This window comes from Balaenoptera musculus, chromosome 10, assembly GCF_009873245.2.
Source record: "Balaenoptera musculus isolate JJ_BM4_2016_0621 chromosome 10, mBalMus1.pri.v3, whole genome shotgun sequence".
In the NCBI taxonomy this organism is placed as follows: domain Eukaryota; kingdom Metazoa; phylum Chordata; class Mammalia; order Artiodactyla; family Balaenopteridae; genus Balaenoptera; species Balaenoptera musculus.
In genome coordinates, this window is record NC_045794.1 from 96,867,430 (window position 1) to 96,880,017 (window position 12,588).

Here is a 12,588-nt window from a genome sequence, read left to right on the forward strand (position 1 = left end):
TCCTTCAAAACCTAACTTGAACACGCTCTTCACAACAGATCCCTTCCTTTCCCCCCTCGCACTGGAGTTTACCATGTCCTTCTCTTTCTGTTTTCAGAAGAGTTGCTTCAGAGCAACCAAATTCAAATAATACATTTTTAAAAAATTTTTATTGGAGTATAGTTGTTTTACAATTGTCCTTCTCTTTGTTTTGCTCTCTGTATGTTATACATATTTTGATTATATTGTTTGCTAATGTAGCAATTTGTTTTCTTGTTAAATTGAGCTTCTTGTTGGTAGAAGTCATCATTTATCGTAGAATCCCCTGTGTCAAAAAATTGGGTCTGGTACATGGTAGACTGTCCTTAAAGGTTTTCATCGAAAATCTCCAAGTCCGTATTTATTAAGGAGGTAGCACACTATGACACCTAACATCAAATGTATCTTTATTGTTTTATCCCTTAGGGCCAGCAGCAGACCCCGCAGGTCCAGCAGCCAGGCCTGGTGACTCCGGTGGCCCAAGGGATGGGTTCTGGAGCCCACACAGCTGATCCAGAGAAGCGCAAGCTCATCCAGCAGCAGCTTGTTCTCCTTTTGCACGCTCACAAGTGCCAGCGGCGAGAGCAGGCCAATGGGGAAGTGAGGCAGTGCAACCTTCCCCACTGTCGTACAATGAAGAACGTCCTTAACCACATGACACACTGCCAGTCAGGCAAGTCCTGCCAAGGTGAGTGGACTCAAAGGGTTTTTGTGCTCAGCAATTAATTTTTTTTTTTTTACAGTTAGAGCTGATCACATTTTCTCTCTTCTATTTTGAGACTCCTTACTGATAATGCGTTACTCTGTATTAAGTTATGATAAAATTCAGTATCATGTTGTGAATGAGTATCTAGAGATGTAGTAGGAGAGGAAGTTTTAGATTCTTCCCTTTTGGGGTGATACTGACTTTCATTTGCCCCAGCATAGCTTTAAATATTATTGAGGGTTTGCTAACTATCATGTAGGCCAATACTAAAAGAATGTTACCTAACTTAATACAGTTTGTATATTTATAGAGTCATTAGAAATCTGTGTGTTGGTTTTTTTTTTAATTTTTATTGGAGTATAGTTGATTTACAATGTTGTGTTAGTTTCTGCTGTACAGCAAAGTGAATCAGTTAAACATATACATATATCCACTCTTCTTTAGATTCTTTTCCCATATAGGTCATTACAGAGTATTGAGTAGAGTACCCTGTGCTATACAGTAGGTCCTTATTAGTTATCTGTTTATATATAGTAGTGTGTATATTGTCGATCCCAATCTCCCAGTTTATCCCCCCCTCCCTTTCCCCCCTGGGAACCATAAGTTTGTTTTTTTAACACCTGTGACTATTTCTGTTTTGTAAATAAGTTCATTTGTACCATTTTTTTTTTAAGAGAAATCTGTTTTTATAGGTTTGTTTTTTTTTTTAATTTATTTATTTTTGGCTGCATCGGGTCTTTGTTGCTGCACGGGGACTTTCTCTAGTTGTGGCAGGTGGGGGCTACTCTGTTGTGGTGCGCGGGCTTCTCATTGCAGTGGCTTCTCTTGTTGCGGAGCACGGGTTCTAGGCGCGTGGGCTTCAGTAGTTGTGGCTCCCGGGCTCTAGAGCACAGGCTCAGTAGTTGTGGCACACGGGCTTAGTTGCTCTGCAGCATGTGGGGTCTTCCCGGACCAGGGATCGAACCCATGACCCCTGTATGGCAGGCGGATTCTTAACCACTGCGCCACCAGGGAAGTCCCCAGATTTTTATAATGTAAAGTAGATTGCACAGCTTTGTGGTGAAAAATAGGGGCTCTGGAAGCCAGACCGCTTGAGTTTGAATCGCACTTTGGGTGCTCTGTGACTTTGTACACATTACTTAACCAGTTTTTGCCTGTTTTCTCAACTATAAAAGTGTTAATAACATTTGTAGCCCTCATTATGTGATCGATAAGTTAGCTAATAGTAATGTAAAAATATAACCTGCATTTGAAAAAAGAATCATTTTTTTTCTTTTTAGTGGCACACTGTGCATCTTCTCGACAAATCATTTCACACTGGAAGAATTGTACAAGGCATGATTGTCCTGTGTGTCTACCCCTTAAAAATGCTGGAGATAAGAGAAATCAACAGTGTAAGTGACTAAATCTTTTGAAGCTTTTATATCAAAAGTATTCTTAGACTCACCAGTGCAACTTGGTGAGATGTAGAGTACCTCTTGACTGTGTGAAGTTCCTGTGACTGCCTAGTGCTATCATACTAGATTATTTCCACTTACCACTAACTTCATATTAATAAGGTTAGAATGGAAGTACTTATTACCTAAAATAAGATCCAGAAAGATCATTGCTTTGACATTGGGCAAGTTACTCTTTTATACCTGTGATCTAAATATTTAGATAATTTGAAATTAATGTAAAAAGAAAGAAGAGAGTTTGAGATTATTTTTAGAAGCCTGGGGTGATGAGCTTTTCTTAGAGGAAAGACAAGTCAAAAGTAGAAAGTGCAGCCACCACACCTCCTTTAGAAACAAAATATTTAGCATTTAGGATTGAAAGATAAATTTGGAACTATATATATATAGCATGTTTTTAAAAAGTAATTAAATTCCATAAGTTCATGAAGAAATCATAAATAGCCCAGTAGAGAATTGGGATTAGGAAATAGTTCACTAGAGGGAGGAAATACCAAAAAGTTCCCTATTAAATTAAGGAATGAAGTAAAGTACCATTTCTCTCCTGTCACATTGATAGAAATGATGCTTCCTGGTGTTGGCTTTTGTGTGGCTCTGAGGCATTTCATACACCCTGTTGGGAATATTGATACACCCTGTGGGAAGGCTTTTGGGTATTTTGCATCAACAGCTTTTCATGCCAATGATCCCCTTTGACCAATCAGTTCTGCGTCTAGAAGTTTTTTCAAGGAAATAATGGGAAACAAGATGTGTGTATTTCATAATCACATAACAATAATTTTGTGTTTAAAATTCACTCAGACATCGTAGTGTTTTCTTTCTCACCATCTTTAATGTTGTAATACTGTTTCTTCTGTTTTCTCTAGCAATTCTGACTGGAGCACCAGTTGGACTTGGAAATACTAGCTCTCTAGGGGTGGGTCAACAGTCTGCTCCCAGCCTAAGCACTGTTAGTCAGATTGATCCCAGCTCTATAGAAAGGGCTTATGCAGCCCTTGGACTACCCTATCAAGTAAATCAGATGCCAACACAGCCCCAGGTGCAAGCAAAGAACCAGCAGAACCAGCAGTCTGGACAGTCTCCCCAGGGGATGCGGCCCATGAGCAACATGAGTAAGTCTGTGTCCTCCTAGTGACAGATGTGATACCAGTTGTGTGTGTAAATACCATGTAATATGCAAGGTTAACTTCTTAGTTTATTTTAGTCTCTGTGTGTGTCTGTCTGTCTCTTTTTTTGTCTCTCTTTCTCTCCCTGTCTCCCTCTCTTACTTTTTTTGTTACATGATTAATTTTTTGAAGTAACTTTTAAAAGATTATAGTGTAGAAATCCCCTTGTAATCCACATACCAGAGGCAACTGCTTTTGGTTTATATCCTTCTTAATCCTGTTATGCATATATTAGTTCATATTTCTAGAAATGGGATCCCATGTGTTATAACAGACTATTTCTTTACACAATGTGGACATCTTTCAGTTTCCATGTCTAATGTATCCTTTTTAATACTTGTATAGTATTTTGTTGCATAGAACGGTGTGTTACAGGTGGACATTTAAGTTTACAAATTTTTTGATATTTTAAACGGCACAAAGAAACTGTTTTGGCTTGGCACAAAGAAACTGTTTTGGCTCAAAGTATTCTTTTGGTAGTATTCTTTTGATTTGAAATGTTTGGTTGTTGTTAATATAGATTTCTACATATCTGGCAGCAGTAGTCATTTGCCTTTGAAATAGTTTATCAAATACACTTGTTCTCCTAACCTCTTCCTATGATAAAACTGAGAGGGAAGGGGAAGTGTGAGCAGTGTTCTAATATCCTAAGTTGGGAGTGGTTTTTATTCTCTAATTGTATGGTAAAATAAAGGAGATTTGCCCTATGACTGTCCCTTTACTGTCAGGCAGTTGAACATCTAAGCAATTTTGTATAAATAGTTAAATACCCAGCACAGGTGAGCTCATAAGTTTTAATTATTTGCCTCTTATTCTAAAATTGTTCTTGATGATGAAGTTCTTCTGTAATTAGACAACTGTCTAATTTGGAATAATCTACCATGCTTTTTCTTTTGAAACCCATTTTCATCCCTCTATTAATAAGTGCAGTAGGCTTTAGTTTCTGCACATTGTTTGATTCTAAATGAGAAAATTGGGCACGCTACTCTTGTAAGAATGGAAATCTCACTGATTTTTATTTTTTATTTTTTAATTTTTTTAAATTTATTTATTTATTTATTTATGGCTGTGTTGGGTCTTCGTTTCTATGCGAGGGCTTTCTCTAGTTGTGGCAAGCAAGGGCCACCCTTCATCGCGGTGCGCGGGCCTCTCACTATCGCGGCCTCTCTTGTTGCGGAGCACAGGCTCCAGACGCGCAGGCTCAGTAATTGTGGCTCACGGGCCCAGTTGCTCCGCGGCATGTGAGATCTTCCCAGACCAGGGCTTGAACCCGTGTCCCCTGCATTGGCAGGCAGATTCTCAACCACTGCGCCACCAGGGAAGCCCCTGATTTTTATTTTTAACTTAAGGAAATGTACACTATTTCATAACAAGCAATGCTAACTTGTTAAACAGTTATAGAGAAAGGAGTTTTAAAAACTGGACTAGAAACTGGAATGAAGAGCATTCCTGCCTTTCAGGCTTGTTTTCACGCTCTTGTTTATTAAAAGAGATCTGAGGACTTCGTTTCCCCCCTCTTCTACCTCCCTCCCTCCCTCCCTCCCTCCCTCCCTCTCTCTCTCTCTCTCTCTCTCTCCCCCTCTCTCCCTCTCTCCCTCTCTCCCTCCCCCCCCTCTGACTTATGATTGCTTTTTTCCTCTCTCTTTCCAAGTTATGTAGAGTGCGTCTTCCTTGAGCGTTAGGATCTTGACCCGATGCAGTTGTCTACTCCTGACCTAGATTTTCTTTTTTTTTTTTTTTTAATAAATTTATTTATTTATTTTTTGGCTGCATTGGGTCTTCGTTGCTGTGCGCGGGCTTTCTCTAGTTGCATTGAGCGGGGGTTACTCTTTGTTGTGGTGCACTGGCTTCTCATTGCAATGGCTTCTCTTGTTGTGGAGCACAGGCTCTAGGCGTGCGGGCTTCAGTAGTCGTGGCTCGCAGGCTCTAGAGCACAGGCTCAGTAGTTGTGGCACACAGGCTTAGTTGCTCCGCGGCACGTGGGATCTTCCCGGACTAGGGCTCGAACCCATGTCCCCTGCATTGGCAGGCGGATTCTTAACCACTGCGCCACCAGGGAAATCCCCTAGATTTTCATTTTTGTAATTGGTTGTTTCCCATTACTTTTTCAAGTTTCTGTGTATAATTACCAGTTTAGTTCTTGTCATCTTCTTCTATCATCTGTGTATTTATATGTACATTTATATGTACCCACAGAATTATTTGAAAGTTAACTAGCTTCTTGGATTTCTTTTTCCCCCTTTCTCAGTGTCTTTTAAAAAAATTTCTTAGGATTAAGATTAATCAGGTTTTTCCATTTATTTCTTGTTATTGAGTTAATGGTGCCTTTTTGGTAATAACCATCATTGTGAGCCAGTACTTTTAGAATACCTCAGATATTTCTTTGCTGTGTTAGAGCCCATCTTGAAAACTGGTGTAAAACAAACGTAAAATGTCATCATGGTTTCTTTTCTTCAGGCACAAGCCAGATAGTCAAAGGCCTCCTTTGAAGTAATTTTTCCTTTTATACCAAAGTCCTGTAATGCTGGGACATTCTCAGAGTTATAAATTTTAGGTACCTGTGATTGACAAGGGCATTTGAATAAAAACAGCATTCACTTAGATGTACTGTGTGCTGAAAAAAACATACTAAAGGGGGCATGATCCCTACTTTTGAAACATCTCTAGTTTGGATGGGCAGGTAAGTGACTAAATAGACAAAATAGCAAGATCTCTACTACGTGTATCAGGTTATAGAGATTCTGTAGCAGGGAGGGGAAGAGGGAATCCACTCCAGAACTCCAAATTAGAGCTTTTTACTGTAAGCCTTCCATGACCATATTTGACCACATTCTTAATCTTCTGGTTCCTATTGAATTCACTTATTCTGTAAAGATTTTGTTAGGGCTTAGAAAAAATATGTATTCTCCTAGGGCTTAGGATTTCCCCTAGGGCTTTAAATATATATATATGTATGTATGTATGTATGTATATATGTACTCACTGAATATTAGGTGTCTTGAATTCTTTTTTTGTTCATTTTCTTTCTGACTTATTCTCTGTCAGTGCCAGTAGTGTCTTTCTTCCTACATTTTTGTATTCTCAAGTGAATGCTCACTCTTAGGGTCTTGAATGCGAACCTGTGTAAGGGTATCCTTCTCAAGTTATGATGGAGCCATTACTTGCAGTAATGGACCTGGATACTTCAGAGGGAATGTTTGGCTGTGTTTTCATGTGCCATCAGAAGGCAGTAAGATAAGCAAATTGATACATAGTGTAATCACTTTTTCTTTTACCTTCATATTGTTGTGACCAGTAAAACAAATCTGTGTTAAGGGTACGTAATTTTTCTGAAAATGAGTATTCACACGTGGAGTGTTCATAGTGACAAGTAGACCACTACCAGCAACTACATTTTAGAGCCTGCCTTGATGATGTCAGAAACAGAGTTCTGCCTAAGCATTTGGGAAGCATGATGAAAGAAGGCAACAGGATTTTTATTAGACATTGTCTAGAAATCTAGTCAATTATTTTCATTTTAGGGAAGTTTTTGTTTTCTTTTTTTTAAATATCTTGGAGGGTATATTAATAAAATTGTATATCAAAATTTTTTAACCACACGAAAATCTAGTTTAGTGTAAATATTGTTTGTTTTTTTTGTTTTTAAAGAAATAATATTCATTAAAATCATTAATCGAAAAAGTTAATATATGTACATAGAGCTATTCAAGCCAATTTGAAGGAGTATTCAATTTAAAATGTTTAACCCAAACACTGTTTTTCATTCCCCTCCCTAGGGGTCATCATACATGTCCTTACATAGATTGTGCTTATGAAAGCACCTGCATATATTAATTCGGTTCCCTAAACAATTTTGGTTCTAGTTTTTAGCTCCTTTTAGTATCATTACTCTTATGGCTGTCCATACATATATGAGTATAACTGTAAGACAGAATATCAAGTGGAAATCCTAAGTCAATGAATGTATGCATGCATTTTTTCATTTGTTTGGCAGTTACCAAATAGCTCTCCCAAGAGTGGGTCAGCTTACACGTCTATGAATTTTTATTGAAAATGCTTCTTTTCCCAAACCTTTCTCAACACTTGGTGTTCTCAAACTTTATAAAAAAGTTTTCACAGGAATTCCCTGGCGGTCCAGTGGTTAGGACTCCACGCTTCCACTGCAAGGGGCACAGTTTCGAGCCCTGGTTGGGGAACTAAGATCCCATAAGCCACTAAGATTCCTCAAGCCGCACGGTCAAAAGAAAAAAAAAAAGTTTTCACATTTTCATACATAAAAAATATATTACTTTAAGTTTTACTTTAAATGCAGTTGAGCATATTTGCATACTTTTAAAGCTGTTGTATTTCTTTTTTATGTAAATTGCCTATTCCTTTCCTCTTGGATTCTTCATCTTTTTTTCACTGGGTTGTAAAGGTACTTTGTGTATTAGCCTTTATATATGTGTTGCTAATTATATCACAAATGATTATTTATTATATACAATGCTAGCATTTTTTCCCCCTGATTTGTCTTCTGTCTCTTGACTTTGTCTATGGTGATTATTTTACTTATTACTCAAATTTCTAAATGTCCTTAAGACTTCTGTTTTGGGTCTTACTTTGAAAGGATAAAAATTTCTGTGATATTTTCTTCTAGTACTTTCATAGCTTTTGCTTTCTCTTCATCCGTTTTTGTTGTTTTTATTGTCGTTGTTGGTATTTAAAACACTCTGTCTTGCTTTTTGTTTTGACCTAGGTGCTAGTCCTATGGGAGTAAATGGAGGTGTAGGGGTTCAAACGTCGAATCTTCTTTCTGACTCGATGTTGCATTCAGCCATAAATTCTCAAAAGTAAGTTTTATCTTGGGTTGTGCCATTTGTCAGATTTCAGACACTTGTTAGAATTCCTTGAGTTTTTTTAATTTGCTTGATTTGAAGATATCCTTGATGAATGAAGACAAATAATATGAGTTTATTCTTTAGGCTCTCTATAACCTCTTTAGAACTTGTATCAATTATTTGGGGTAACTGACACCTTCCCAAATACAGTAGAAAGTTTCATGCAGCTGCTTAAAAAACGAGTTTGCTGTATCCCAGTGTTAACAATTAGTCCATTGCCCAGTGGATTCCCTGGGATAAGCTGTGTCAGAGTGACAGCTTAGTCTTATAACACAAGACTTAGTCTTTTAAACAGAAGACATCATCTACCCCTCCACACAAAGAAATGTTGTGGGTTTAACTCTTTTCCCTCACCCAAGTACAAATACATACACACCATTTCCCCCAGACTTCTTTATGTGTAAATAGACTTGTCATAGTGTATTGGCCCTATTGCAGTCATCACTGTCAGCTCTGCTTAAATGAGATCCTCTTTCTCCTACCCTTCTTCACTAAAACTATTTCACTCCTTTTTAAAGCCCAATGATGAGTGAAAATGCCAGTGTGGCCTCCCTGGGTCCTATGCCAACAGCAGCTCAACCATCCAGTACTGGAATTCGGAAACAATGGCATGAAGATATTACTCAGGATCTTCGAAATCATCTTGTTCACAAACTGTAAGATTGTTGGCTTGTCTTATTCATAAGGAGTTACCAGGTCAACATGCTACCAATCTGCCAGGCACTTAAACACAAGAGAAATATTACTGATTTTTCTATAGCCTGGCTGCTGCTGCTGATACTTCTATGGCTTTCCTGCTTCCTATTCTCTGCTTCTCAACTTTTTCACCATCATTTGTTCGGAGTCTTTCAACCTTTAATGGTGTGTGAATGATTCTGCCTAGCAACAGTAATCAATATATATTAGTTAAAAATTATTCATTTAATAGTCTTTACAAAACTCATATTTTAAAAGAAAAACTAGGTCTTAGATCATTAGAATGGTAGAGGCAACACTGTCTTCTGTTGTTATCCTTGGTAAAGCTTTTATTATCTTGACAAATTGAATCTGTTGGGGTGGTCTCTCTGTGGTCTTCTGGTCCTCCAAATGTGCACATAGTAGTAGTAGTTTGTGAAATACCCCTGCACTGTTTGGTGTGAAGTTTATGTATGCCAGGCACACTGCCTCACAAGCACTGTCTTGTTGGGTGAAAGAGGGGGAAGGCATATAGAGTGGTAAAATGTAATGTGCCCAGTATCCTAAAGATAGAGCTCTGCCCTCACTGATTAGAGAGCTTATACTTCAAACAAAATGCAGCATTTTTTTTTCTTGGAAGAATCGGTCTTTTTTCATTTCCCTTACACTTAATAGAGGGATCTCCTTCAATTCATACAATTTTTTATTGGCTTAGAACCATGTGGTCTGTCTTTTATCTTCTTATTTTTATGTTACATTGGCCTACTAATTCAACTTGAGCTTCATTTAGGAATTCTCAAATGATAGCATCAGAAATGGAATTTGACACAAGGAGAAAACTCTGAGATTTTAATACTGAATTAATAAGGAATAACCAAAACAAACTTATCTTGTGATCATAATAGATTATTTGGGATTGATCATCTGACTTGATGTTAAATGTTTATTATGTGCTTGCAAATTTTTTACTAATTCGGGTTTCCATTTATTTCTTCTCCGCTTGGTTATTTCAGGTACAATACACAACTGAACATGAGATGTCCAGATGATAAAATTAGTAGCTGACATCACATTTTGTCAACCTTCAGGGAAGTTAGTGACAGGCGTTTTGCAGGGAATTGCTAGAGAGCAAAAGACATTGAATTTAGCAGAATTATTACGCATTTTTGTTCCCTTCACTTTAAGTTTTTGATCATTTAAGATTTTGTAGAGATTATTAGGTTTTATTTTACTAAGCTGAATAAAGAGAGTAGAAGGATCTTAAGGCTGTTGTTACTTGGTACTTTGGCAAAGGTCAGGTTTTCTCACTTCCTTTATGCAAATAGCACAGTATAATTTTTTTGCTCTACGTTAGAGTGACTGGGACCAGAGAGTATTTCTATGGAGTCATTTCTTAATTCTGATCAGGAAAACCCTTTCATTACCACAGAGAGACACTTTCATTTTGGTCAGTAATTTATATTTGAAGACATCTCATACCTCATTTTAAAATTTTACCTAAAGTGTTCATTGTATAAAAATGAGAAAATACTAATCAGGAAGACATTTAAAATACTGTGTACTTATATGGTGAGGAAAAAAATGCTGACATGATATAACAGTGGTAGGATTTTCTATTCCTAGTGTTCAAGCCATATTTCCTACTCCGGATCCTGCTGCTTTAAAAGACAGACGGATGGAAAACCTGGTTGCATATGCCCGGAAAGTGGAAGGGGACATGTATGAATCTGCGAACAATCGAGTGAGCATCTGTTTTTTCTACTCAAGGCAAAAGCGGACCTCTTCTGGCTGTTTAGTTTATTCCTCTTTGTTGCACGTACACAGAATACTATACTTGAGAGGACACCCTTTAGCCATCCTGTCTTATTCTCACTGTGGAGTCACGATAACAAAGCAGTTTTCTTAAAGTGTACGTCAAGAATCTTACATTTTTCCTCTTAATAATACAGTACACTCATGTGACACTTTATCTGGGTTGTCCTTCTGTCAGCTAAAAAGTGGTTGAGCTGTTACCAGCTCTGTGCTATTTTCACTATAATATGGTGAATCAGCTGCTTAGTATTTTCATCTCAAGTAGTATTTCTGTATCAGTTGAACTTTCCTCCCTAAATTGGCACTTTTCCAAAATGTAGCATATTCTTCCCACATGCTGTAAATTGTAAACCTACTTTGAGAAGTCATGCTTTACTATGTAGTTTCATTATAATAGCAGCTTTTCATATGATCATTCCAAACATGAGCTCATATTTGGAATGTTGTAGGAAAGTAGATTAGATTTATTCTTCTCCGTTTTCATTTCTGCCTGCCTTTTTAAATGAAGCTAATGTCTGTTCTTAGTTCATTTTTTGTTACCTGATGGTAGTCCCTCTTTTTTCCTCATCTCTATTTTCAAAATTCAAAAAGGCGGAATACTACCACCTGCTAGCTGAGAAGATCTATAAGATCCAGAAAGAACTAGAAGAAAAACGAAGGACTAGACTACAAAAACAGAACATGCTACCAAGTGCTGCAAGCATGGTGCCAGTTTCCATGAACCCAGGGCCTAACATGGGGCAGCCACAACCAGGAATGACTTCTAGTAAGTGCTTTTTATTATATGTATTTTGGGGAGAAACTGAAATAAAACGGTTCCTAACCAGATTCACTAATTTGCATTAGCTTGTGTAACTATTCTAGAGCTTTCAAATGACTCTTTTTTGCCTTTTCAAAGAAAATAATTCATTTTCTAGTAAAAACAGTAAGCTGAACAGTATATTGAAGATTTCTGGACATGGCTTGACAATATGGCATCATTTTTAGTGCCAAAGATATTATTCTGTCATAGTGACACCTAGGAAGTGATAGTCCACAGGTTTTCACTGATTTGCATATGGTAGGCAGCCAGCCAATAGATGTAAACTGATCAGGTTCAAATACCTTACTGGCTTTGATACATCCTAAACAATCAATATCGTGTTACTTACATTGTCACACTTCCTTCTTGACCCAATATGTTCAAAGGCTAAGAACTGTTTATTTTTTAGAAGCATCATTTGAAATTCATCTTGACAGTTTCAGCCTTCTTGACCTAATGAATTAACTGGATAGCCAAGATGATCGTGCATTCCATTATTCATTTATTGACTCATTACTAGGTTCCAAGCAGTGAAATATGGTGTGGGTACACAACGGTGAGGAAAAATACAGGCTATTTAAATGATGTGTGAAAGGCTGTGATAGGGAAAACCTGTGTTTCTTGAGTCAGGGAAAGCTGGCTACCTATAGATAGTGCCAAATGAGCCAGCAGGTACCAGCTCTTAGGCCATTAGTGGTTTATAAGTGGGCTGAGAAATTTACCCCCCACAGGCCTTGAAGTAGTCAGCTGGAGAACTTTTAGCAGCCTAATTTGTTAACTGCAGTGTTGTGCTAGATGTATTTTCTCATTGAGCCATGATGTGAAAAGAATTGAGAACAGCATTTCTGGCAGAGGGAACAGCATACACAGAGGCCCCACTAGCAAGGGAAAATGCAGGTATTTTTTGAGTAGGTAGGAGAACAATTGTTCAGAAACAAAGTCAAGACTAGAGTTGTGGACACTGCCTCAGTGCTAATGGTTTGAACTAGGGCAGTAACTAAGATACAGAGACAAGTAGACAAATTTGAGATACTTGGGTGTGGTAGAATTTACTTGAATTCTTCAGAAATTTGAG

The 12,588-nt window shown here is 37.7% G+C and overlaps 1 protein-coding gene across 2 annotated transcripts in view; it reads left to right on the plus strand.

Moving 5' to 3' along the window:
- The window catches only part of EP300 (E1A binding protein p300), a 74,471-nt gene that overhangs the window by 29,926 nt on the left and 31,957 nt on the right, over window positions 1-12,588 (plus strand). For both annotated transcript variants that reach the window (XM_036865132.1, XM_036865131.1), the window contains exons 4-10: window positions 445-706; window positions 2,005-2,118; window positions 3,045-3,290; window positions 8,083-8,176; window positions 8,743-8,880; window positions 10,523-10,640; window positions 11,303-11,477. In XM_036865132.1, the coding sequence (XP_036721027.1) occupies window positions 445-706; window positions 2,005-2,118; window positions 3,045-3,290; window positions 8,083-8,176; window positions 8,743-8,880; window positions 10,523-10,640; window positions 11,303-11,477 (1,147 nt within the window). The remainder of the gene's footprint in view (window positions 1-444; window positions 707-2,004; window positions 2,119-3,044; window positions 3,291-8,082; window positions 8,177-8,742; window positions 8,881-10,522; window positions 10,641-11,302; window positions 11,478-12,588) is intronic.